At 43.2% G+C, this 26,992-nt stretch overlaps 2 protein-coding genes across 11 annotated transcripts; both read right to left on the reverse strand.

Annotated features, from left to right (window-relative positions):
• Nucleotides 1–2,782: 2,782 nt before the first annotated feature.
• On the reverse strand, nt 2,783–18,384 carry rbpms (RNA binding protein, mRNA processing factor). Of its 10 annotated transcripts, none has more exons than XR_014626767.1 (10): nt 17,712–17,848; nt 17,342–17,419; nt 17,231–17,269; nt 15,582–15,644; nt 14,181–14,331; nt 10,808–10,926; nt 8,046–8,167; nt 4,326–4,395; nt 4,030–4,057; nt 2,783–3,395 (listed from the first exon to the last, which is right to left on the reverse strand). XR_014626767.1 is itself a non-coding variant. In XM_084404662.1 (9 exons), exons 1-7 carry the CDS (start codon nt 17,784–17,786, stop codon nt 4,333–4,335), a joined length of 588 nt encoding a protein of 195 aa, XP_084260788.1. In that variant the 5' UTR covers nt 17,787–17,848; the 3' UTR covers nt 2,783–3,395; nt 4,030–4,057; nt 4,326–4,332. The 10 variants fall into 10 exon arrangements, 3 of the variants coding, with proteins under 3 accessions (XP_084260788.1, XP_084260790.1, XP_084260789.1); XR_014626768.1 differs by having other exon boundaries at nt 4,030–4,115; XR_014626765.1 differs by lacking the exon at nt 8,046–8,167 and having other exon boundaries at nt 4,015–4,057.
• A 60-nt stretch (nt 18,385–18,444) lies between these two features.
• dctn6 (dynactin subunit 6) lies at nt 18,445–26,705 on the reverse strand. The gene is made up of 7 exons (XM_084404661.1): nt 26,534–26,705; nt 25,489–25,553; nt 24,029–24,134; nt 20,259–20,347; nt 19,742–19,789; nt 18,790–18,932; nt 18,445–18,665 (listed from the first exon to the last, which is right to left on the reverse strand). Exons 1-7 carry the CDS (start codon nt 26,569–26,571, stop codon nt 18,567–18,569), a joined length of 588 nt encoding a protein of 195 aa, XP_084260787.1. The 5' UTR covers nt 26,572–26,705; the 3' UTR covers nt 18,445–18,566.
• Nucleotides 26,706–26,992: the final 287 nt, after the last annotated feature.

The following is a 26,992-nucleotide window of genomic DNA, read 5'->3' on the forward strand; positions in this document are numbered from 1 at the left end:
GGGGCTTTGGGTCGGGGAGAGCGGGGGTCTTTGGGTCAGGAGGAGCGGGGGGCTTTGGGTCGGGGAGAGCGGGGGGCTTTGGGTCGGGGCTTTGGGTCGGGGAGAGCGGGGGGCTTTGGGTCGGGGAGAGCGGAGGGCTTTGGGTCGGGGAGAGCGGAGGGCTTTGGGTCGGGGAGAGCGGAGGGCTTTGGGTCGGGGAGAGGGGGGGGCTTTGGGTCGGGGTGAGTGGGGGCTTTGGGTCGGGGAGAGGGGGGTCTTTGGGTCGGGGAGAGCGGGGGGCTTTGGGTCGGGGAGAGGGGGGGCTTTGGGTCGGGGAGAGGGGGGGCTTTGGGTCGGGGAGAGCGGGGGGCTTTGGGTCGGGGAGAGCGGGGGGCTTTGGGTCGGGGAGAGCGGAGGGCTTTGGGTCGGGGAGAGCGGAGGGCTTTGGGTCGGGGAGAGGGGGGGCTTTGGGTCGGGGAGAGGGGGGGCTTTGGGTCGGGGAGAGCGGGGGGCTTTGGGTCGGGGAGAGGGGGGGCTTTGGGTCGGGGAGAGCGGGGGGCTTTGGGTCAGGGAGAGCGGGGGGCTTTAGTTCGGAGAGAGCAGGGGGCTTTGGGTCGGGGCTTTGGGTCGGGGAGAGCGGGGGGCTTTGGGTCGGGGAGAGCGGAGGGCTTTGGGTCGGGGAGAGCGGGGGGCTTTGGGTCGGGGAGAGCGGAGGGCTTTGGGTCGGGGAGAGCGGGGGGCTTTGGGTCGGGGAGAGGGGGGGCTTTGGGTCGGGGAGAGCGGAGGGCTTTGGGTCGGGGAGAGCGGGGGGCTTTGGGTCGGGGAGAGCGGGGGGCTTTGGGTCGAGGAGGGGGGGCTTTGGGTCGGGGAGAGGGGGGGCTTTGGGTCGGGGAGAGCGGGGGGCTTTGGGTCGGGGAGAGCGGGGGGCTTTGGGTCGGGGAGAGCGGGGGGCTTTGGGTCGAGGAGGGGGGGCTTTGGGTCGGGGAGAGGGGGGGCTCCGGGTCGGGGAGAGCGGGGGGCTTTGGGTCGAGGAGGGGGGCTTTGGGTCGGGGAGAGCGGGGGGCTTTGGGTCGAGGAGGGGGGGCTTTGGGTCGGGGAGAGGGGGGATTAATGTTGGATAGATTATAAAGTGTTTACTGTAAAATTACTATACTGTCACATCAAATAAGCTTTTGTTCGCCAATTTCTGCTCACATGTTAAATATATAGTATGGGATGTTTTGTCAGAAATAAAGCAGGTATATTGAATTATCAACTAAGATGTTATTATATTGTTTGTTCCAATATTCAAACTAATGAATCCTTAACTTTGAAATACGTATGATAAAATGTATACTTTTTACAAAGAAAGATTACACTTAAAATATTGTTAAAATTGTAATTGTTGATTTACTTGTGAAAACTTTTTAATAAAATAACAAAAAATATAAAGGTAGATGTAAGCAACATCCTAATAGGTTAATATAAGCCTTCTCATTAAATTATTTATTATTGTTTTTTATTAGTTGACACATTTGGGGAGAGGATATAATCCAAAACTTTCTGAAAATACAGTATGAGAATTAACTGCATAGTTACTAGAAATGTTTACCTTGGATATTAGGAGAGGAATTACATCATTATTCATGATCATTCACGCCCTCACACATATTGCCTTTCCAAACAAAACGTGTCTTACAAAGTTGAAATCAATGTATTGTTTTATGTGAATGATTAGGCAGGGTGATTTTCAGATAATTTTTGAAGCAAAACTCTAGGCGACAACATCCATTAGTCAAAAGTCTTGCGGACACATATTTAGTATGTGTTTTGTGGCCTTATTTCAGAAACTTTAATTTTTTGTTTTTTCAATAACCACGCATGAACATCATTCTCTCAAAATTACAAACATGTATACATGTTGCTCACATATTATGGTAGCCCTGTTTGTGCTGAATAGAGTGTAATTACACATTTTCCATGAATATGTTTATAAGCAACTGAAAAAAGCACAAATGTCAGGGCATGTCAAAACATCTCAAGGACCCCAAAAACACCTTGGATCCCAGAGGGTTAAGTGGTTTTAATGGTTTTATCAATAAACTGTCCATATTAGTGTTGAATCACAGGAATGATAAATATGATCTAAAAGGAACATAAAATGTGTTATGTGATGTTTAGGCAACTCAATCTTGCCCAAAAGAACCTGTGAGTTTTTTTCTGTAAAGTTCACCTTCCAGCCTTTAAAATCAGTGACATGCATTTTAATTCACATGAAGAAATGTGATGCCCAGATGCCCAGAGTTTTACAGTGGGAAATGGCTATTTTCAGTCAAAAGGACTGTATGAATCTCAGCGTACAAACTCAACAGATACAAAACGACAAGATGTTCAGTTACAAGACACACACACACACACACACACACACACACACACACACACACACACACACACACACACACACACACACACACACACACACACTCACTCAAACACACACTCACAACACAACACACTGTTTCATATTGTTGGATCTGAGTTGTTTAAAAAAAATCTTGTTTTATTTCGAAATCATCTTTGTCTTTCTTGGAAAAGCATTACACACACACACACACACACACACACACACACACACACACACACACACACACACACACACACACACACACACACACACACACACACACACACACACTCTCAGTAAAAATGTTTTGATTGTCTAATCCAAGCACATACAAAGTGTTTCTATTATTAGAACATCTGAGTGAGACGCTGGTTCTCTGACTATATTTAGACATTAAATAAGTCTCTTAGACTTTTCAAATACTTCTCACATAATGTTTTTATTTATTTAATGATTTAAGTAAGTGCTAATAAAAGTTCAATAAGACATTCATAGCCATTAAAAAACATTCTGATACATTTAAGAAACAACAATTACATTAAAATGTCACTGAAAACATTTTACTTCATTCATTATAAAAATACTTAATTTGCTTCTGAAGAATAAAAAGAATATGCAGTATAATTTCTAAAAATGTCTAAATACCAAAATGACTTTTTGGTCATGCATCAACCAATCAGAACTTACAGTAATTAATGATTAGACTAATGATAACAGCATTATAAATAATCATGAATCATAAACTTCACAAGCAATAGGGCAAGAGGAGAGGAGAGGAGGGGAGAGGAGTGGAGAGGAGAGGAGAGGAGAGGAGAGGAGAGGAGAGGAGAGGAGAGGAGAGGAGAGGAGAGGAGAGGAGAGGAGAGGAGAGGAGGAGAGGAGAGGAGAAAAGAGGAGAAGAGAAGAGAAGAGAAGAGAAGAGAAGAGAAGAGAAGAGAAGAGAAGAGAAGAGAAGAGAAGAGAAGAGAAGAGAAGAGAAGAGGGTGAGGTTTGTTCTTGTGGAGCTTGTGATTGTCCTGGTTCACAGCAGAAGCTACAACATCAAAAACAGAGAGTAAAGAGTATAAATGACCCGTAACAGACGACAGGTCATGTGTTTATACATCCATCATTCCATCATTCACCAAACAAGAACATGATTAATACTTAAAACATTAGAATGTCATTAAAAACAGGCTAGGAGAAAGAGTTTTTATGTTATTGATAAAGATTAATTTCTTCAGGAACATTTTCCTTTGCTCTTTACTGTACGTTTGTTCAAGATTATTCTTGTCACATCAAGTAGATACGAGTTTCATCAAAAGTACAAACACAAATTTATAACATTATGTTATTGGTTATTTTAGTCATGTAATTTATAATGATTACCAGATTTTCATATCAGTAGTAATGAAGCACTGATGATGCGTCTGTGTTAGTGGATATAAGTGCTCTTATATTTGTGTATAATGACACTGAATTTAATTTCATGACCTTGTTTCTGTGCATCAGTCCAAACTCTTCCTTCACATAATGTAATAATTTACACTCAAATCAATATTCCACATCCATGTGTGTATTTATCTGGCGTGTAGCTGTGTAATAAATGCCTCTGATGTGTGTCTGGGGTTTATTAAGTGGCAATGAGCGACTGACTGAACATTATCACTTACATCACAGATACTCACTTCTTGTTTCAGACTGACGTAGCTGTATCTGGCAGAAGAGAAAGAGAGAAAGATCAGGAACTCGTCTGTCGCGTCACACCTGCAGACTGACAAACATGACACGGTTTTCAAACTGCAGTGATGAAGGGCTTTAGTCAACTCCTCATGAAGATCGTTTTCTCTGTGATTGTGTTAAAATAGTTCAGATCAAATGAAACAAGGACCAAATAGTCAATGAATCGTTCTAATAATATTTAGATTAATCAAGTATCAAGATGATGCAGTGCCTTGCGTGTGAATGTGTGTGTCAAACTCACATATGCGTCAACAGAACTGTCGGCTCTTCCAGCCCTGATTGGTTGCGTCGGCAGTCGGCAGCCAGCGAATCTGACAAACAAAACTCCAATCAGAACATCTGTATGATCATTTACATTCATGTGTACAGTAGATCACTAGCTCTAGAGACAGAGGCATACTCATCTGCAAAACTCTCTAACTCTACAGTTAACTAGGTTAGGGATAGGAGTTAGTACTGGCTGCAGATAAAGTCCTTCTTGTTGGTGATTTCAATATACATGTAGATAACGAAAAAGATGCATTGGGATTGGCATTTAAAGACATTTTAAACTCTATTGGAGTTAGACAACATGTATCAGGACCTACTCATTGTGGTAATCATACTCTAGATCTAATATTATCACATGGAATCAATGTTGATGCCGTTGAAATTCTGCAGCAGAGCAATGACATCTCAGATCATTATCTAGTCTCGTGTAAACTTCATTTAGCCAAGGCTGCAAAGCCGACTCCGTGTTACAAATATGGTAGAACTATCACTTCTAACACTAAAGATTGCTTTATTAATATACTTCCTGATCAGTTTCATCTCGTCAGAATCCCAGATAGCTTAGAAGAACTCGATATTGCGACAGAAAGTATTGACTTACACTTACACATTGCGACTTACAGCATGCAAGGACTCTTAAGGACTGTTTTATGGTATGGGACCAATGGACTCTATGCTTTTAACAGCCTAAAGCTTCTATGTTGCATTGTGTTGTTTTAAGTTCCTTGTAGAAATTGTAAATACACTTCATTTATTCACTTTATTTCTGTTGTTGTCTCATCTTTTAAAACACTTCAAAATCTCTCACAGTTTAATCTGGCCCCAATTTTTTCATGTAACTAAACCGATTAGACCTTTTGTTACAACGGATGATAGAAGATGGAGTTCGGTAAAGGAATCCTTGAGGTAGGTATTCACGGGTAGGTATCAGAGTCTGTAAGTGTACGTAAGGACGAGACCAGACAAGGAAGTGAAGGAGAAGTGCCTCTTTATAGTGTGTGCTGTTGATGATGTGCAGGTGCAGTGAATCAGAATTCCGGGGAGAGTGAACGAGTGGGCGGAGCATGCTGATCTGGTGACTCCATGACACTACCCTTCTCCACAGGCGGCTCCTGACGGCTGGATAGAATGACGACGACGGGGCCTACCTCGACCCCTGGGAGCCGGTCTATCTGGGTGTTCAGTATGGTATTGTGTGAGGACCGTAATCCTCCAAGTTAATGAGGTACTCCAGCCTAGGACCCCGTCATTGCGAGTCTAGGATAGCTCGGACCTGGTAGATGGCTTCCTCTTCCGCGATGTTGGGAGGAGGAGGTACCTCGTCTTCTAGTCTTCCATTCATCACCTCGGCGTATACGAATGAGGTTGTATGCGCTCCGCAGGTCCAGCTTGGAGAAGATGCAAGCTCCCCGTAGCTGTTCCAGAGCTGCCGGGACCAGAGGAAGTGGATAGCTGTACTTTAGAGTCTGGGAGTTGAGGTGACGGTGGTCGATGCACGGCCTCAAGCGTCCTTTTTAGCCATGAAGAAGCTTGAAGCGGCAGGGGATGTAGATGGTCTGATGAATCGTTGTTGAAGTGCCTCCTGGATATGCTCCTCCATGCCCATCTGCTCCGGGATGGACAGTGGATATACTCTGCCTTTGGGTAGAGTAGCCCCAGGAAGTAGGTCAATTGCACAGTCCCATGGCCGATGTGGTGGAAGTTGGGTTGCCAACCGCTTACTGAAGACATCCTGGAACACCCGGTATTCCGGAGGAATCTCCACCTTGTGATCCATCTCCGGGCTCTCAACGGTGGTAGAATTGAGTGAGAGTGATGGTGGTTCCTGAGTGGTGAGTGAAAGAGAACGAGGCTTTGAAGATTTTTGAACAGAGGAGAGACAGGATTGTAAACAGGTATCACTCCACTGCAATACTTCCCGGTGTTCCAGTTGATATGTGGTTGATGTTGTGACATCCACGGGCGTCCCAGGATGAGGTCTGCGGTGGATCCTTCCAGCACCATGAACGTCACTCTTCAGTATGCAGGCATCCAATGCAGTGTGGGAGAGAAGTACCTGATACGACCACGACCCAGCGGCTTCCCTTGGGTGGTATGAATCCTCAAATCCTGAGAGCAGCACATCTTACGGACATTCAGTTTTTGGAGAAGTTGGGTGGAGATGAAGTTCCCCGCGGAACCCGAGTCGATGAGAGCTTGTGCTGACACACAAATTAGGTTAGGACATGTACAGTTGTTCGGGTAAAGAGTTTATTTGAGGTGGAAGTTGGATAGTACTCACTGCTGGGCTTAGTGGTCGAACTGGACAGACAGTGATGACATGACCCTCTCTCCCACAATAAAGACACAGTTGATGGAGAATTCTTCTCTGACACTCTGCATGCGTTAGGTGGAAGGAGACTACCTGCATGGGTTCAGGTGCTGGAAGGACGACAGATGATGCAGAGGCTGGAGGATACACAGCGGGGTTCAGGAGAGAGCAAGCGGTGAGATGTTGAGCGACTCGGATGGTCTTTTGGATGAAGTTCTCAAGACCCATCGCGTCATCATAAACTACCATCAGTTGACGGATATCGGTGTTGAGTCCTTGTCGGAAAGCGGTGAGCAATGCAGTCTCATTCCAGCCACTAGCGGCAGCTAGAGTGCGGAACTGGAGAGCGTAGGCGCTGACAGAATTATTGGCTTGGCGTAAGTTGAAAAATTGGTTGTGAACAGATAGTTCGAAGGCGGTTTGTCCAAACACTTCTTAAAAGTGACTGAAGAAAGCTGAGAGTGAAGTGACGATTGGGGCATTGGATTGCCACAGTGATTGAGCCCACTGTAGGGCGCATCCAGAAAGCAGCGAGATGACAAATGCTACCCTGGCGTGATCGGTGGTGAACTGGTGAAACTGCTCCGCCTCTCCGGAGAATGTCGCAGGTTGGGCCATGGGACTAGCAGAGGCAGCAGATGAGTGCAGGAGAGATTGACGTGCGGCTTGAATCATATCAGCGGGAACGGCAGGTGGGTTGTCAGACTTAGAAGGTTGAAGGGACGGATGAACTGCGTGAACCAGATCTGCAAACGGATCGATGGGACGATCCACTGCAGTTTCCATGGGGCTCTGCATGTGGTCTGGTCTTCTGTCATGGAACAGAAGGAAACAGACAGGTAAGTGAAATAAACAAGGTCTTTATTGAGCAGAGGCACGGAGTGGGACAGCAATGGAGACTGGTGAGTATGTAGCAGAGAATCAGAGTTGATTGATGAACTTAGCTGAGTGTTAAACTTGGTCACTAGATTGTAGATCGTCGAAGAGGATGCGGCAGGCTGAAGGCGGAAGACAGATGACGGATAATAGAAGAGGGAGATCGGTAAAGGAATCCTTGAGGTAGGTATTCACGGGTAGATATCAGAGTCTGTAAGTGTACGTAAGGACGAGACCAGACAAGGAAGTGAAGGAGAAGTGCCTCTTTATAGTGTGTGTTGTTCATGATGTGCAGGTGCAGTGAATCAGAATTCCGGGGAGAGTGAATGAGTGGGCGGAGCATGCTGATCTGGTGACTCCGTGACAGTGGTTGTATCTCTCTATTAGTGTTACTCGATCTTAGTGCTGCATTTGATACCATCGACCACAACATTCTTTTAAATAGACTAGAAAATTATTTTGGCATTAGTGGAATTGCATTTGCATGGTTCAAATCATACTTACTTATCTGATCATTATCAGTTTGTAGCAGTAAATGAAGAGATGTCATATCGATCAAAAGTTCAGTATGGCGTACCACAAGGCTCAGTACTAGGACCGTTGCTGTTCACACTGTACATGCTACCCTTGGGAGATATCATTAGGAAGCATGGCATTAGTTTTCACTGTTATGCTGAAGATACTCAGCTGTATATTTCCTGGCACTCCGACAAAACTAATTCACAAAATTCACAAAATGCATAGCTGATATAAAAGTTACTAGTTTGGATGACTAGTAATTTCCTACTACTTCTGAAAAAAACAAAACAAAACAGAGATTCTAATTATTGGGCAAAAACCACATGCAATAACCTAGAATACTGTCTAACACTTGATGTTCTGTTAAGTCTTCATCGTCGGTTAGGAATCTGGGTGTGCTCTTTGATACCAATCTTTCATTTGAAAGCCATGTTTCTAGCATCTGTAAAAAGAATATCAAAATCGACTGCTGGCGGTAGATCATTTTCCTATTTACCACCTAAACTCTGGAACAGTCTTCCTAACATTGTCCGGGAAGCAGACACACTATGTCAGTTTAAATCTAGACTAAAAACACATCTAAATGCTTTTGACACTTGATTAAGCAGAAAACCTGTCCAATAATAAAAAATGCCTTGGCTATGTATCTTTCAACCATTAATCTTCATACCACATATCCATTTCTTGAATACATTCATACCTCAAGACTACGGAGTGTTTATAATACTTAGTATATAACTATATTACTACTGCTGGGCTCTGATTAGCTTTTAAGTGCACACGCGTGTTGCGCTGCAGGTGCAGGCGTGTGTTACCTGAGCGTGCAGTGATGAGCTGTAGGCAGGTGTGTGTTACCTGAGCGTGCAGTGATGAGCTGTAGGCAGGTGTGTGTTACCTGAGCGTACAGTGATGAGCTGTAGGCAGGAGTGTGTTACCTGAGCGTACAGTGATGAGCTGTTGGCAGGTGTGTGTTACCTGAGCGTGCAGTGATGAGCTGTAGGCAGGTGTGTGTTACCTGAGCGTGGAGTGATGATCTGTTGGCAGGTGTGTGTTACCTGAGCGTACAGTGATGAGATGTAGGCAGGTGTGTGTTACCTGAGCGTGGAGTGATGAGCTGTAGGCAGGTGTGTGTTACCTGAGCGTGCAGTGATGAGCTGTAGGCAGGTGTGTGTTACCTGAGCGTACAGTGATGAGCTGTAGGCAGGAGTGTGTTACCTGAGCGTACAGTGATGAGCTGTTGGCAGGTGTGTGTTACCTGAGCGTGGAGTGATGATCTGTTGGCAGGTGTGTGTTACCTGAGCGTACAGTGATGAGATGTAGGCAGGCGTGTGTTACCTGAGTGTACAGTGATGAGCTGCAGGCAGGTGTGTGTTACCTGAGCATGCAGTGATGAGATGTAGGAAGGTGTGTGTTACCTGAGCGTGGAGTGATGAGCTGTTGGCAGGTGTGTGTTACCTGAGCATGCAGTGATGAGATGTAGGCAGGTGTGAGTTACCTGAGCATGCAGTGATGAGCTGTAGGCAGGTGTGTGTTACCTGAGCGTGGAGTGATGATCTGTTGGCAGGTGTGTGTTACCTGAGCGTACAGTGATGAGATGTAGGCAGGTGTGTGTTACCTGAGCGTGGAGTGATGAGCTGTTGGCAGGTGTGTGTTACCTGAGCATGCAGTGATGAGCTGCAGGCAGGTGTGTGTTACCTGAGCGTACAGTGATGAGATGTAGGCAGGTGTGTGTTACCTGAGCGTGCAGTGATGAGCTATAGGCAGGTGTGTGTTACCTGAGCGTACAAAGATGAGCTGTAGGCAGGTGTGTGTTACCTGAGCGTACAGTGATGAGCTATAGGCAGGTGTGTGTTACCTGAGCGTGCAGTGATGAGCTGTAGGCAGGTGTGTGTTACCTGAGCGTACAGTGATGAGCTATAGGCAGGTGTGTGTTACCTGAGCGTACAGAGATGAGCTATAGGCAGGTGTGTGTTACCTGAGCGTGCAGTGATGAGCTGTAGGCAGGTGTGTGTTACCTGAGCGTGCAGTGATGAGCTGTAGGCAGGTGTGTGTTACCTGAGCGTACAGTGATGAGCTGTAGGCAGGTGTGTGTTACCTGAGCGTGCAGTGATGAGCTGTAGGCAGGTGTGTGTTACCTGAGCGTACAGTGATGAGCTATAGGCAGGTGTGTGTTACCTGAGCGTGCAGTGATGAGCTATAGGCAGGTGTGTGTTACCTGAGCGTACAGTGATGAGCTATAGGCAGGTGTGTGTTACCTGAGCGTACAGTGATGAGCTATAGGCAGGTGTGTGTTACCTGAGCGTACAGTGATGAGCTATAGGCAGGTGTGTGTTACCTGAGCGTACAGTGATGAGCTATAGGCAGGTGTGTGTTACCTGAGCGTGCAGTGATGAGCTATAGGCAGGTGTGTGTTACCTGAGCGTGCAGTGATGAGCTATAGGCAGGTGTGTGTTACCTGAGCGTGCAGTGATGAGATGTAGGCAGGTGTGTGTTACCTGAGCGTGCAGTGATGAGCTGTAGGCAGGTGTGTGTTACCTGAGCGTGCAGTGATGAGCTGTAGGCAGGTGTGTGTTACCTGAGCGTACAGTGATGAGCTGTAGGCAGGTGTGTGTTACCTGAGCGTGCAGTGATGAGCTGTAGGCAGGTGTGTGTTACCTGAGCTGTAGGCAGGTGTGTGTTACCTGAGCGTGCAGTGATGAGCTGTAGGCAGGTGTGTGTTACCTGAGCTGTAGGCAGGTGTGTGTTACCTGAGCGTGCAGTGATGAGCTGTAGGCATACGCAGCAGGTGGCAGTTCAGCGGGGTACAGCGGGTATGATGCCCACAAATCAGGACTGCTTGGATACAGTGCAGGCACTGTGAAGTCATCTAAACAACAACAGGACTAACATGAGTTTACAGGAGAAGAGTCTAAGGGCCCTATCTTGCACCCAGCGCAATTGACTTTGTACACCGACGCATGTATCATTCCTATTTTGCACCCGACACACAGCAGGGATATTAAAAAATATAAAAAATATTCCACACGAGGGAAATCACTGTGGTGTCCATGAAGATGTGAAAAATAGGCATAAATCTAGCTTACACATTTACCCAAATTATTATACGCCTGTTTAACCGAAGCTAATTTGTGTGTGTTTCTCCCTCCCCAATGTCACTTCTCTGTGTTTTACGGCCCTGACGAGAACGTCGGTCTCCTCGGCTGTGAACCGCTCCTGGCGCGCGTCTGGCAAATCCGCCGTTATAATAGCAATCCGCCATGGAACAAGCGCGCCTGCTCTTAAAGGGAATGTGAGATGTCGCTCTGATTGGTTTATTTCGCGTTACGCCCAAACCACACCTATGAGTAATGAAGCTACTTCAGACCAACACATTTTAGATTTGCGAGATCCGCCCACAAAGTTACTTGCCTTTCGCGTTTGATACTTGGGTTTCAGATCGTTAAAATAGGGCCCTATGTGTATGCGTTCAATTGATACACTGCATTAGATGTTCATGGACTACGATGGAAACACATTTACCGAATAAATCGCACATCTCAAATGTTGCTTTGGTGGTTCTGAAACGCCTGAGCCAAAGTCTGTCATCAGAATGATTTGTTTTAATTCCATCCCAGAAGCATCTCAAACGATTGTGTTCCCAAACACCAGCATCCGAATGCAAGAGAACATGATGGAGTTTATTGTGTGTTTCATCTACACAGATATTTTGCACCAATTTCCCAGGAAGTGATGATTTTGTTCTCTTGAGCACATGGAATGGAAACACTGTTTTATCCGCAAATGTTTTATTCGAAATTCCAATTTTGCACACAATTTAAATTTGCAACTTTCTACGGACTTTGTTCGCAGCTTTCTCACTGGATTATTACAATTAACGGCAAAATGAATGTTTGGAAATGTAAACTGATATTTCCTACTGACACACTACAGCAAAAAGATATAAATAACTGGTTTAAAACCATTTTGTTGGGTGAAAATACTAACGTGCCTAAGACTTTTGTAGTACTGTAAATAAGTTGGCGCTGGATGCCATATTGTCAGAATATTTCTCCTTCAACCGCTCTTCGCTGACTCCGAAGAAGATAAGAGAAAATAAACTTTTCTGCTCGCCGTGAGAACAGGCCTCATCAGCGGATTAACGGGCCTTCAGGTGCAGGTGACCTGGCGCTTCTCCTCTCCAGCTATCTGGAGACCTAATAAGAACAAATTACACTCTTAAAGGGGACCTATTATGCAAAATTCACTTTTGCATGCTGTTCGGACATAAATGTGTGTTGGCAGTGTGTGTACACAACCACCCAATAGTGATAAAAATCCACTCACTCCTTTTTTATTAATCCCCATAAATCATCAGCACTGTCTCCCAATGACCTGTTTTCAGAATGCGGCTTTAGTGACGTCACTAAAGCCACAGGCTCCACCCACGAGTGTTGACAGACACTGCCGTTTTAACATAGACCCGCCCTGATCGAGTTCACAGCGAGTTGTACACATCCACCATTGCTGCACTGACGAGAATGTCTCCCAAGCGTTGTAGGTGTTGTGTGGCTGGATGTATTAATCCACATAGCTCTCTCTATTTACTCCCGAAATCTGAGGCAGCCGCTGAAGACGAGGTGGAATTATTTTGTTTTCAAAGAAATTGCTCCCTCAACTCTACCGAAATTCGTTTATGTACTTACTCACTTCTTATACTGTGTTTTACTCAGCTCTTACTGTGATTTTCTGGAGTAAAACTGACGTTTCATCTTTTGTGTGATGTAAAATAAACTTTATTAAACTCATCAGTATATTTTTGATCATCATTTGGACCTGATCTGAAACAGCAGACTTGTAGGCTATTAATAGTGGATACATACAAGCAGATGACAAATACGTTATAACTGTAATTAAACTAAACTATACCTGTTCCATCTCCATACAGCACTCTGACTCTGTAGGCATTATTGTCCGACTCCGGGTCGAAATGAAAACCATTACTGTGAGTTTCTGTTTTGATATTATCATCATTCCGTGAGATGAGATTGTCCTGAGAGACTGAGCGCGAGCTCGTGAGGCTCCGCCCCCTGTGCCGTGCAGCAGCAGCTTATTTGCATTTAAAGGGCACACACTAAAACAGCGTGTTTTTCTGAGCACCAAAAAGTGACAATTTAACACTGCACTACACTGCAAACATCAGCTGGAAGGAACAACCTAATTGTGAAGTTCCATCCTGGGATCTATCCACAGTCCTCAGCTGTTGTTGTGCTTCTGAGGGGCTGCCAGTCATGAAGCAGAGACGATCTAATTGGATAGTGGACGCAATAGTGCTGGCCTCCAGTGTCGTAATGGCCTCCTCCTGGGCGTGGTCAAGTAGGGTGTCCATTGGTGACATCTGTGCAGTGGCTCGCCATACACAGATTTTCTAACCTAAACATTCCTGCTCTTCAAGCACGGATTTTGTCTGTTTAAAACTAGCCCATGGCCCCTTAAGGGTCCAGTCAGATTAGGGAATTGATCATTTTAACCCATACAATGTATTGTTGGCTATGGCCACAAATATACCCATGCGATTTGAGACTGGTTTTGTGGTCCAGGGTAACATATATATGTCCCTTATAGTCCTTAATATAAGCCTAACAAGGGCCCTGTTCCCAAGTGCCCTCAGGCTGGGCTCACAGGACAGTAGCATGGCGCTATTGGATTGCGTTCCCCATGGCATCAGAAACTGGCGCAATGCGAGAGAACCGTATCAGAAAGGGACCATTTCAGTTACTAATGTAACCTCGGTTCCCTAAGATAACGGGAATGAGCATTGCTGGCAGTACTAATACGCTCACTCACTAGTTGATGCTCGCCGCTCCTCAGTTCGGCCACTCCTATTCTGACGATATGGCATCCAGCGCAGACTTATATAGGCTGTCGGCTCCACCTGAAATGCCATGTGTCTGTGGAGGTGCACAGACGTGATCCGATCAGGCTTCAGTATTTATGAGAAACAGAGTTTCTCCATTGCGTCAGAAACTGATGCAATGCTCGTTTACGTTATCTCAGGGAACTAAGGTTGCGTTAGTAAACGAAGCGTTTATGTTACGTCCTCATTTAGACAGAAAGACGTATGTGTGTGTGCGATTTACTCACAGGGGTCTCGGCTGACACAGGGCGGTCCAGGACTGTGTCGGGATGGAGGAGGGTTTGGGATTCCCACTAGTTTGTTCTTGGCCATCTTGGTATTGGCTTTGGCAAACTCCAGCCGTAAAGTCTGGGGAATATCCGGGTCAAAGCGAACTCCCTGAAAAGCAGGACTCAAACATCATTACAGCAAACATGTCTTCCTCTTGCTGAAATCAGTCTCATCCTCGCACCACACAACTCAAATGATATGTGCTTTATTCATCTCATCTCTACAGCAGGGTTTCTCAGACGGTGGGTCTCAGTACAAGTGAGCTTGTGGAGATCTCATGCCAGGTTTCAGGGTTTTCTTTATACGCTTTCACAATAAACACTGTTTCAGAGAAGCTTTCAATACTGGATTACTGTGTCGTATTATGCATCAACTACTATGATAGAAAATGTATTATTTTGTAGGATTAGTCCATAATTCTTTTATTATTCCCACCTTTGAGCAAGCCAGAGGAAACTGTGGCAAAGATGTTACAGGATGGAAAAACAGAGATGTTGGCAGGCCAGTTCTCCTTTAGTATATAGTCTAAATATAAAGTCAACATTAGCCTGCTGTTGCTATATAGTTCGGACTGTTGAAATTGGTGAGATTCCCAGATGAGGCAGACACAGGTTAGATCTGGTGTTACGATGGTCGATTGGCACAGGTTGATATTGTAGTCTCACTGTGCTTGCTTATTAAAAACCGTCGCTAATCAGTAAAAATAACACTTCGGTTGACCTCTAATGCAACTTTACTCCAGAAACACTGAACTAATGAGATTAAGTGTATTAAACTACTGTTTGCTTCAGTTTTCAGTCCAGCTATCTGTGTGACATGACGTGAATCGTTTATCGGTAATTATCGAGACTAGACCAAACTCACACTTCAAGATCTGTAATCAAACACTAATCATATTAATTACAATTCAGTTAAAGAAAGTAAGTAACCCATAAAAAGACATGGGAAACAACATAATACAAATGCAAAACAAAGCCATTTTAATGCTGCCTTTCATTATTTGTGTGTGTGTGTGTGTGTGTGCATCTAATTTCAAGATTTATTAACTGCAGAGCTCAAATCCGCTCAAGGTCAGTCTCTCCAGTTTCACACTGAGATTAAAACCAAATCCTGGATCAATGAAAACAAGAGAGACACAGAACGAGAGGCAGACGAACTCTTTAATCTTTGGATTGACTCGTTTTCAGTGTGTCCTGTCAGATGATTGCTTGAGTTCACACGTGAGCTCAGATCCGCAGCGTTCTGCCGTTTCCTTCAGGAACGTGATCGTGTGTGAATGCGTCTTCTGTCGAAACCACACCAGGAGCCTTTGGTCTTTTTTTAGCGATGTCATGTTTAGATGATAGAGTTAAACTTACGTTCAGGGCGATCTTAGCAGCCTCCGCTTCTGAGCGACTGTCAAAACTTACAAACCCCACCGGCTGCAGAAAACACAGAGAAATCAAGGCAAGGAAAAGAAGAAGCTCTTCAAACTGCAGAGAGTTTCTAATGACTGGGACATAAAGACGACCGAGAGACTGTTCACATGAAATGACACTGAAAGCATGTTAGGTATTGTAATGTGCATATTTCCCAGTGAAATGATGCTCAAGAAAATTCTGCCAGGACTTGATCTGGTCATGGTGAACAGATGTGATGCAGTGAAGTGTGTGTTTCTGATCTGAATGGGATTTCGCAGTCGATTTTAGAGACTTTGAAGGAATTAAAGTGGATGTGGAAGGAGATCAGGACCAGCAATAAATGAACACTAATGACTAACAGAGAAACACTGCAGAAGCACAAGTCAGAGCCTGACACAAACACACACACACACACACACACACACACACACACAGATAAACAGAAACATACGGAAATGACTTGTAAATTCACCACAAAAACACAGTTTCTCTATCGTTTTGGTCCTTCCACTGACTTTTAAGTTTTCTGATCCTAACACTTCACTCACACAAACCTTCTGCCTTTCTACATTCTCATAAGACATTATTATATTATATATCTAAGTTTGTTTTATATGTTAATTAAGCCACAGCTTTTACTGCGGAGACGTTTGTTCACACACACTTTATCAGCGAGTTCCTCTCATTGACATTTTAAGATTATATTGTTCGACCCTCATTAAAACAGGAAGTGTGTATTGCTTTTGATAAGAGGCATTTCAAAAAATACACACACTCTTCAATTATCTAAAGCTTCACAAAGAAAGAAAGAAAGAAAGAAAGAAAGAAAGAAAGAAAGAAAGAAAGAAAGAAAGAAAGAAAGAAAGAAAGAAAGAAAGAAAGAAAGAAAGAAAGAAAGAAAGAAAGGTTCAGCTTTACACCACAGGAAACTATTTTAAACAGGTTTAACTCATAATAATTGGGACTCAACATGGAATATTTCTATGTTTAATAGTTCATTTGTCATAATACAGGAACATTTAAAGTTAGTGATTGTTTATATTTATATTTCATAAAATGATCATCTTCCTTTCATGTACACATTCATATACATATTTAGCTCAAATCCTCATGTTAATGAATATAAAGTTCCTGGACACATTATTGATCAGCTCTTCATTATAGAGAATAAAAGCATCACATTCATCACACAAACATCTTAAATGAATTAGAAACACAGATATTGATCTATAATCAAGACTGTGGTGTTTTAGTTCACAATTAACTTGGCAGTAAATAAAAAAAATCATACTGTTGTTTGATTTAAACTTCAAACACTTGCTTAAAGTCCTTGAAACTACCCAGAACACACCAGTTATCATTAAGCAACATCCTAGCAACCGCCTAGAAACCACTCAAAGTACCATAGCAACAGCATAGCAACCACCCAGAACACCGTCCGCCAGTCTGACCTTAAAAGCGTCTAACTTTTAAAACTACTGCAGACTTTCTCAAAGTCTTTATCCAGTTACGACTGCTGTGATTGTGTTCGACATCTTTTCTCTTCTGACACTGAGAGTATTAATGTGTCGTACATGCATTATAAAATGATCATTGATGTTTCTCACCTGTTTAGAGGTGAATCTGATCAAGGATCCTTCATAACCCTGATGAAGAGAAGCACAGATGAAGATCGGCTCAGGATAAACACTGAGTGTGTCCTAACTCTCAGATCTCACCTGGAAGGGCCTGAAGAGCAGGTACAGCTCTCGGGGTCTGATGTCCAGCGGTAACCCACTGACGAACAGAGTCCTGACCTGCACAAGCACAGCTGCTTTATCACCGAGGAATACCGTAGTGTTTTATTTTCTAAAGATTGTAGTTTTCAGGTCTGATGAACAGTGATGCAGCAAAAAACACACAAACTGAGTCTGAACTTCTGAAGTAAAAACACACGAGAAATGACAAAGATCTGCTCATCGACACATGAACACTAATGTCGTGTAATTAACGTCATCCAATAACATGCCAGTTTCAGTTTTAATGTTGCTAATATTTTAAACTAAGCTAGTGATTTTCATTGTTATTAGCAAGTAAATAGTAGCTCACCTCCCCATCCGGGCTGTTCAATTCATTCTCGCTGGAATTATTCATTCTGGAGCAGAAATATGAAATTAAACTCATGAGCTCGAGCTGCACGTCCGACTGTTCCAGCGCGCTCCCGCGGTGAAATGCGCGCGCCCGCACTGCGCGTCATGGTGGCGTCGTGCGCGAGTTTGATTTAAAAGGAAAATCATTTTCATTTTTCTTGAAACTTAAAAAAAAAAAACATCAGTTTCAAACAAACACTGAAAATAACACACAGATCTGTAGGAAAAACACCCATAATGTTTAAATTGTATGGAAAACACAGTGAAGAATGAGGATGAAGATGAGGAGTTCAGCTCGAGATAAAGGTCATCCGTCACAACAACACTGGCCATGACGTCACTGCTATTTATACACTCTGTCATATTCAATAAAACCACAACTTATGATTTCTATAAACAACTCTGATGGTCTAAACAACTTTAAACGCCTGGGTTACATGTGGAGCAACAGCTGGAAGTGCTATGCGGAATTATAAACCACTCAAACAATCAGTGAATAGCAGCAGTGAGTTTGTGTGTGTGTGTGTGTGATAGAGAGAGTGAGTGTGTGTTTGTGAGAGTGTGTATGTGTGAGCGTGTGTGTGGCTGACTGTGTGTGTACCACACTTGGTCACTTTAACTAACTCTCCTCTGTGTATGTTTGGCGACACCATGTGGACCAGAGATGTAGTGCACAAGAAACACAAACGCGCTGAGACTCATGACAGTTTTAATGCAACATAATAATACAGAAACATCGAGCAGAACAGCAGGAAAACCACCGTGTGTGTGTGTGTGTGTGTGTGTGTGTGTGTGTGTGTGTGTGTTCTCTGATTCAGCTTCTCGCCGGAGTCGAGTTTCCCTTCACCGTTTTCTTCAGATGATGATAATTGGGTAAAATCTTCATCAGGAAGTCGAGCTGAAGCGTCTGAGGCTTGAAGAGAGAGAGAGAGAATAAAGCGTTGATGATCTTCATCAGAAACACACGCAGCCGTAGCTCACAGTGAGTGAGTGAGTGTGTGTGTGTGTGTGTGTGTGTGTGTGTGTGTGTGTGTTACCTGCGGTCTCTCGGTCTGAACGCGTCTCAAACACTCACAGCCGTAGATCACAGTGTTTTCTGGAATCACTTCACACGTGTTCACCTGACAACAGGCTCCGACGATACACCCGCTGGTCAGGATCACGTTCCTGCCGACCTCAGCTGAACACACACACACACACACACACACACACACACACACACACACACACACACATACACACATCATCAGAAGAACACACACACCAACATCATCAGATGAACACACACACACACACACCAACATCATCAGATGAACACACACACCAACATCATCAGATGAACACACACACACACACACACACACACACACACACACACACACCAACATCATCAGATGAACACACACACCAACATCATCAGATGAACACACACACACCAACATCATCAGATGAACACACACACCAACATCATCAGATGAACACACACACACCAACATCATCAGATGAACACACACACCAACATCATCAGATGAACACACACACACCAACATCATCAGATGAACACACACACCAACATCATCAGATGAACACACACACACACACACACACACACACACACACCAACATCATCAGATGAACACACACACCAACATCATCAGATGAACACACACACCAACATCATCAGATGAACACACACACACCAACATCATCAGATGAACACACACACACCAACATCATCAGATGAACACACACACACACACACACACACACACCAACATCATCAGATGAACACACACACCAACATCATCAGATGAACACACACACACACACACACACACACACACACCAACATCATCAGATGAACACACACACCAACATCATCAGATGAACACACACACCAACATCATCAGATGAACACACACACACACACACACACACACACACACACACACCAACATCATCAGATGAACACACACACACTTCTCTCACCTTTGGACTCAATGACGTTGTTGTCCCCGATTTTCAAGGCCTGAGACACTAAACACACACACACACACACACACACACTCATGTTAGATTAGTTGACGACAGAATCTTGATGTTGAATGCCAGTCTGATGAAACACACACACACACACACACACACCGCTTCCGACCTCGAACACATTGTTGGTCCCGATGCTCTGATGAAACACGCACACACACACACTCTCTCACACACACACGCACACCGCTTCCGACCTCGAACACATTGTTGGTCCCGATGCTCTGATGAAACACACTCACACACGCACACACACACACACACTCTCTCACACACACACGCACACCGCTTCCGACCTCGAACACGTTATTGGTCCCGATGCTCTGATGAAACACACACACACACACGCACACACACACACACACACACACTCTCTCACACACACACTCTCTCACACACACACTCTCTCACACACACACTCTCTCACACACACACTCTCTCACACACACACACACGCACGTACCGCTTCCGACCTCGAACACGTTGTTTGTCCCGATGCTCATGGTTTTGGGCTCCACGTCCTCTGCGTCCGGCAGGATGTTTTCAGGAAAACTGACAGAAGAAACACACTTTACGGGTTAGTTCACACACAGCCTGTTCCAAGCCTGTAATTTATGTGTGAATAAAAGCCTAAATTAAAGGATTAGTTCACTTCTGTAACGAGTAACGACTGAGACAATCAGACACACAACTATTTGTTACATTTAACAAATAAGCTTTAAAGCCCACTCTTAGTAATCATAAACATCCCCCAGAAGAGATGAGAGCAGTCAGGCCTCAGGCTCCATCAGACCAGACGGCTTTAAAGCTGTGGTCATGTGGTCAGACCGAGGTCATGTGGTCAGACCAAGGTCATGTGGTCAGACCAAGGTCATGTGGTCAGACCGAGGTCATGTGGTCAGACCGAGGTCAATGTGGTCAGACCGAGGTCATGTGGTCATGTGGTCAGACCGAGGTCATGTAGTCAGACCAAGGTCATGTGGTCAGACCGAGATCATGTGGTTATGTGGTCAGACCGAGGTCATGTGGTCAGACCGAGGTCATGTGGTCAGACCGAGGTCATGTGGTTATGTGGTCAGACCGAGGTCATGTGGTCAGACCGAGATCATGTGGTTATGTGGTCAGACCGAGGTCATGTGGTCAGACCAAGGTCATGTGGTCAGACCGAGGTCATGTGGTCAGACCGAGATCATGTGGTCATGCGGTCAGACCGAGGTCATGCGGTCAGACCGAGGTCATGCGGTCAGACCAAGGTCACGTGGTCATGTGGGAAGACCAAGGTCATGTGGTCAGACCGAGGTCATGTGGTCAGACCGAGATAATGTGGTTATGTGGTCAGACCGAGGTCATGTGGTCACACCGAGGTCTTGTGGTCATGTGGTCAGACCAAGGTCATGTGGTCAGACCGAGGACATGTGGTCAGACCGAGGTCACAGGAAAGACAGAACCAGCCCTTAAAACAGACTGTCCTGCATTCATCTATAAATGAACATGCATCCCAGGGGCCGGTTGCACTAGCTGTGCGTAAGTTACAACTTAGCCTAGTTTTGACGTAGATGGACACTAAGTTACGACTTACGCACTTCTAAATATTTTTGAGTTGCACCATTAAACTTAGTTGAAGCGTAACTCTACGTATAAACTAAATATTTACGGCAGCCTCTGATCAGGAGTAACGGTTGGAATAGAATATCAGACAGACTGAACTGCATCAATAAACTCTTCTTTTACCGGACAGACTTCAGTTCTTTACACATATGATAATGCTGATATTTACACTCGCTGACATTTTGAGAGAGAGAACATTATGTGAAAAGATTACTTTGTTAGCGGCTCTTTAACACGAACCCGTCCTAAACAGCGCCGCTATGAGCATGTCAAATATCTGTCATAATCAATTAACGTAATTTCTTAGGTTTTTTGTAACAATATTTGAAGAGTTCAGATGCAAAAGCCTCTAAATGCCATCTGAAATTTTCTTCTAGAATGATCATTTTTTATCAAGCTCGTATATTTAAGTTCAATAATTTCACTTAAATGGCAATGCAAATTACCTATTAATTGTCATTTAAGTGAAATTACTTAACTTAAATATACAAGCTTTATAAAAATGATCATTCTAGAAGAAAATTTCAGATGGCACTTAGAGGCTTTTGCATCTGAACTCTTCATTTATTTATTGGTCCTTATTCATTTAATTTCAAACACAGTTTCTGAATGTTATTTACATATAAAAACATTTATGTTATTCATGATCAAGTAGGCTATCGTATTTAATGGAAATCTGATCTAAATATTCATAATTAATTATAACAAGTTATGATTGATTATTAATATTTCTTTTGAGCTAATTTGTTATATATTTGGTGGAGATATGTGGTGATCGTTTTAAACATTGTAAGCAAGCAGACAGTAATCAATCATATGTTGTCCCATAAGTTTATTAACATCGTATACGTGCATTTTTATTAACATTGTATACATGCGCGTTTATTAACATTGTATACATGCGCGTTTATTAACATCGGATACATGCGCGTTTATTAACATTGTATACATGCGCGTTTATTAACATCGTATACTTAACATCGTATACATGCGCGATCATTAACATCGTATACATGCGCGTTTATTAACATCGTATACATGCGCGATCATTAACATCGTATACATGCGCGTTTATTAACATCGTATACATGCGCGTTTATTAACATCGGATACATGCGCGTTTATTAACATTGTATACATGCGCGTTTATTAACATCGTATACATGCGCGTTTATTAACATCGGATACATGCGCGTTTATTAACATTGTATACATGCGCGTTTATTAACATCGGATACATGCTCGTTTATTAACATCGTATACATGCGCGTTTATTAACATTGTATACATGCGCGTTTATTAACATCGTATACTTAACATCGTATACATACGCGATCATTAACATCGTATACATGCGCGTTTATTAACATCGTATACATGCACGATCATTAACATCGTATACATGCGCGTTTATTAACATCGTATACATGCGCGATCATTAACATCGTATACATGCGCGTTTATTAACATCTTATACATGCGCGTTTATTAACATCTTATACATGCGCGTTTATTAACATCGTAATATTTATTACCATCGTAAACGTGTGTTTATTAACATCGTAAACGTGTGTGTTTATTAACATCGTAAACGTGTGTTTATTAACATCGTAAACGTGTGTGTTTATTAACATCGTAAACGTGTGTTTATTAACATCGTATACATGCGTGTTTATTAACATCGTAAACGTGTGTTTATTAACATCGTAAACGTGTGTTTATTAACATCGTAAACGTGTGTGTTTATTAACATCGTAAACGTGTTTATTAACATCGTAAACGTGTGTTTATTAACATCGTAAACGTGTGTGTTTATTAACATCGTAAACGTGTGTTTATTAACATCGTAAACATGTTTGTTTATTAACATCGTAAACGTGTGTGTTTATTAACATCGTAAACGTGTGTTTATTAACATCGTAAACGTGTGTGTTTATTAACATCGTAAACGTGTGTTTATTAACATCGTAAACGTGTGTGTTTATTAACATCGTAAACGTGTGTTTATTAACATCGTAAACGTGTTTGTTTATTAACATCGTAAACGTGTGTTTATTAACATCGTAAACGTGTGTTTATTAACATCGTAAACGTGTGTGTTTATTAACATCGTAAACGTGTGTTTATTAACATCGTAAACGTGTGTTTATTAACATCGTAAACGTGTGTGTTTATTAACATCGTAAACGTGTGTTTATTAACATCGTAAACGTGTGTGTTTATTAACATCGTAAACGTGTGTTTATTAACATCGTAAACGTGTGTGTTTATTAACATCGTAAACGTGTGTTTATTAACATCGTAAACATGTTTGTTTATTAACATCGTAAACGTGTGTGTTTATTAACATCGTAAACGTGTGTTTATTAACATCGTAAACGTGTGTGTTTATTAACATCGTAAACGTGTGTTTATTAACATCGTAAACGTGTGTGTTTCTTAACATCGTAAACATGTGTTTATTAAAATCGTATACATGCGTGTTTATTAACATCTTATACATGCGTTTATTAACATCGTAAACATGTTTGTTTATTACCATCGTAAACGTGTGTTTATTAACATCGTAAACATGCACAAGGAGTTTCTGATTAGATCAGCAAAACTACAGCTCGAGTGATTCACCTGTTGATGATCAAGGCCTGTTCCTCGATCAGGTTCCCCTCTCCGATCACGATGGGTCCGGCCTCCGCGATGATCCGAGCCTTAGGGTGAACCACGGTCCGAGCTCCTGAAACACACACACACACACACACACACACACACACACACACACACACACACATCAGGATATTACTGACCCTAACCAAGGTCCGAGCTCCTGAAACACACACAGACACACACACATCAGGATATTACTGACCCTAACCAAGGTCCGAGCTCCTGAAACACACACACACACACACACACACACACACACATCAGGATATTACTGACCCTAACCAAGGTCCGAGCTCCTGAAACACACACACACACAGACACACACACATCAGGATATTACTGACCCTAACCAAGGTCCGAGCTCCTGAAACACACACACACACACACACACACACACACACACATCAGGATATTACTGACCCTAACCAAGGTCCGAGCTCCTGAAACACACACACACACACAGACACACACACATCAGGATATTACTGACCCTAACCAAGGTCCGAGCTCCTGAAACACACACACACACACACACACACACACACACACACACACACACACACACACACACACACATCAGGATATTACTGACCCTAACCAAGGTCCGAGCTCCTGAAACACACACACACACACACACACACACACACACACACACACACACATCAGGATATTACTGACCCTAACCAAGGTCCGAGCTCCTGAAACACATATTACTGACCCTAACCACGGTCCGAGCTCCTGAAACACACACACACACAGGGCCCTATTTTAACAATCTGAAATGCAAGTATCAAACGCGAACACACAAACACACACACACACACACACACACACACTCATCAGGTTATTACTGACACACAAACACACACACATTCATCAGGATATTACTGACTGTACTGGTAAAAACAAGTTTCCGATTTTTAATCCTTGTTTCTTGCCCACTGTGGGAGATGCTGATGCTATGATTCTGACCCTAACCCCCCCCCCCCCACACACACACACACACACACACACACACACACACTCACCGATGGTCACGTCTCCTCTGATTTCACTCTCCACACACACACACACACACACACTCACCGATGGTCACCTCGCCTCTGATGTCACTCTCCACACACACACACACACACACACACACACACCTACACACACACACTCACCGATGGTCACCTCTCCTCTGATTTCACTCTCCACACACACACACACACACACACACACTCACCGATGGTCACCTCTCCTCTGATGTCACTCTCCACACACACACACACACACACACACACTCACCGATGGTCACCTCTCCTCTGATGTCACTCTCCACACACACACACACACACACACACACACACACACACACACACACCGATGGTCACCTCTCCTCTGATGTCACTCTCCACACACACACACACACACACACTCACCGATGGTCACCTCTCCTCTGATGTCACTCTCCACACACACTACGGCTCCTGCTAAGATCTTCACACTGAGAACAGAATTGAAAACATCAGACTGATGATCTTTATGAAGGAATAAAGACACTTCTGACCTGTCAATCATCTTAATACATGATTCTGCTGTATAATAACCTGATGTCTGAAACCACGAGTTATTATAGTGACAGTCGGAGAACCGTGAGAGATGTGTGATGACACTACACTGATCCAGTGTTATCAGCGTCTCACTTCAGGAACTGAATAAATCACAAACTTCAGTTATTATATCACGGTTTATTATATCGCTGTTTAATCTGTGTTCCAGACGAGCTTTACTAACACCAGCTGAGTCTGTGCTGGGAGAGCAATGAGAATATCAAACACATCAGTCATATTTCTCAAATAATAATAATATTTCCTGATACACAGAGAGAGATATTAACCAGTTCAGAAGGTTAATTAATGTTTGATGAGTCGTGGGTCTCTTTAATTCATAAATCTCTTATTCATGAGAGAAGGAACTGACAAATGGTACAGTATGAATGATAGCAGATCACTGTAACATCACATGACCACAGATGAAAGACCTTCTTCATTCGGGCTTGAAATTAAACTTACAAATCAAAAGACAAATAACAAACTTGCACAAGAATCCTGCAGTTTGTGGCTTCTTTTTCCCACTTAAAAGTAGCACGTTGTGTTTTTACTATCGATCATGAATAAACAGTGATGATAAATCTGAAATGATTTTGAGATCTTTGGCTCCAACATTTCCGATTTATCCTGATTATTAATGTAACAATACATGTAAATTAAACCGCCGCTGGTCTTTTCCTCTAGATTATTCATAATGCATGTTAATACAGATATCAATATGACGTTGGGTGTGTCTATTTATAAATCTGGATGACTTTTTATCGATTTTTAATCACACAGAGGTCTATATCGCATTATGAGCATAGTTGCAGTTGCATTCGTGAGATTTAGTTCTTTAAAAAAAGACAAATTGTTGAAGAAATATATATTTTACCTTTTCTGCCCGGTTTGTTTTGCATTTGGATCCGCCATCTTAACTCGCTCGATGACGTCAGTGCTCGACTGAGCCGCCTTTAGCGATGACGCGTGTGATCGATCGATGATGTCTGTTCAGTATTGCAGGCGCCCTGGGCAGTTCACTGAGCAGTGTTCACTTCACTTCACATCTGCCAGTTTCTCAGGGGCTCGGGTGTTTTATACATTATATACATTATAGCGGTCAAAAGTTCGATGTTATTGAAAGAAGTCCCTTATGCTCATCAAGCCTGTATTTATTTGATCTAAATACAGAAAAAAACAGTAACATTGTGAATTATTACACATTTAAATAATGGTTTTCTCCTTTGATACTTTTGTAGGATTACTTGATGAATAAAACGTTAAAAAATAACAGCATTTATTTAATATCGAAATATTTTTGGAAAGAAATCAATACTTAATTCAGCAGGATGTG

This window comes from Rutilus rutilus (assembly GCF_951802725.1).
Source record: "Rutilus rutilus genome assembly, chromosome: 3".
Taxonomy (NCBI): domain Eukaryota; kingdom Metazoa; phylum Chordata; class Actinopteri; order Cypriniformes; family Leuciscidae; genus Rutilus; species Rutilus rutilus.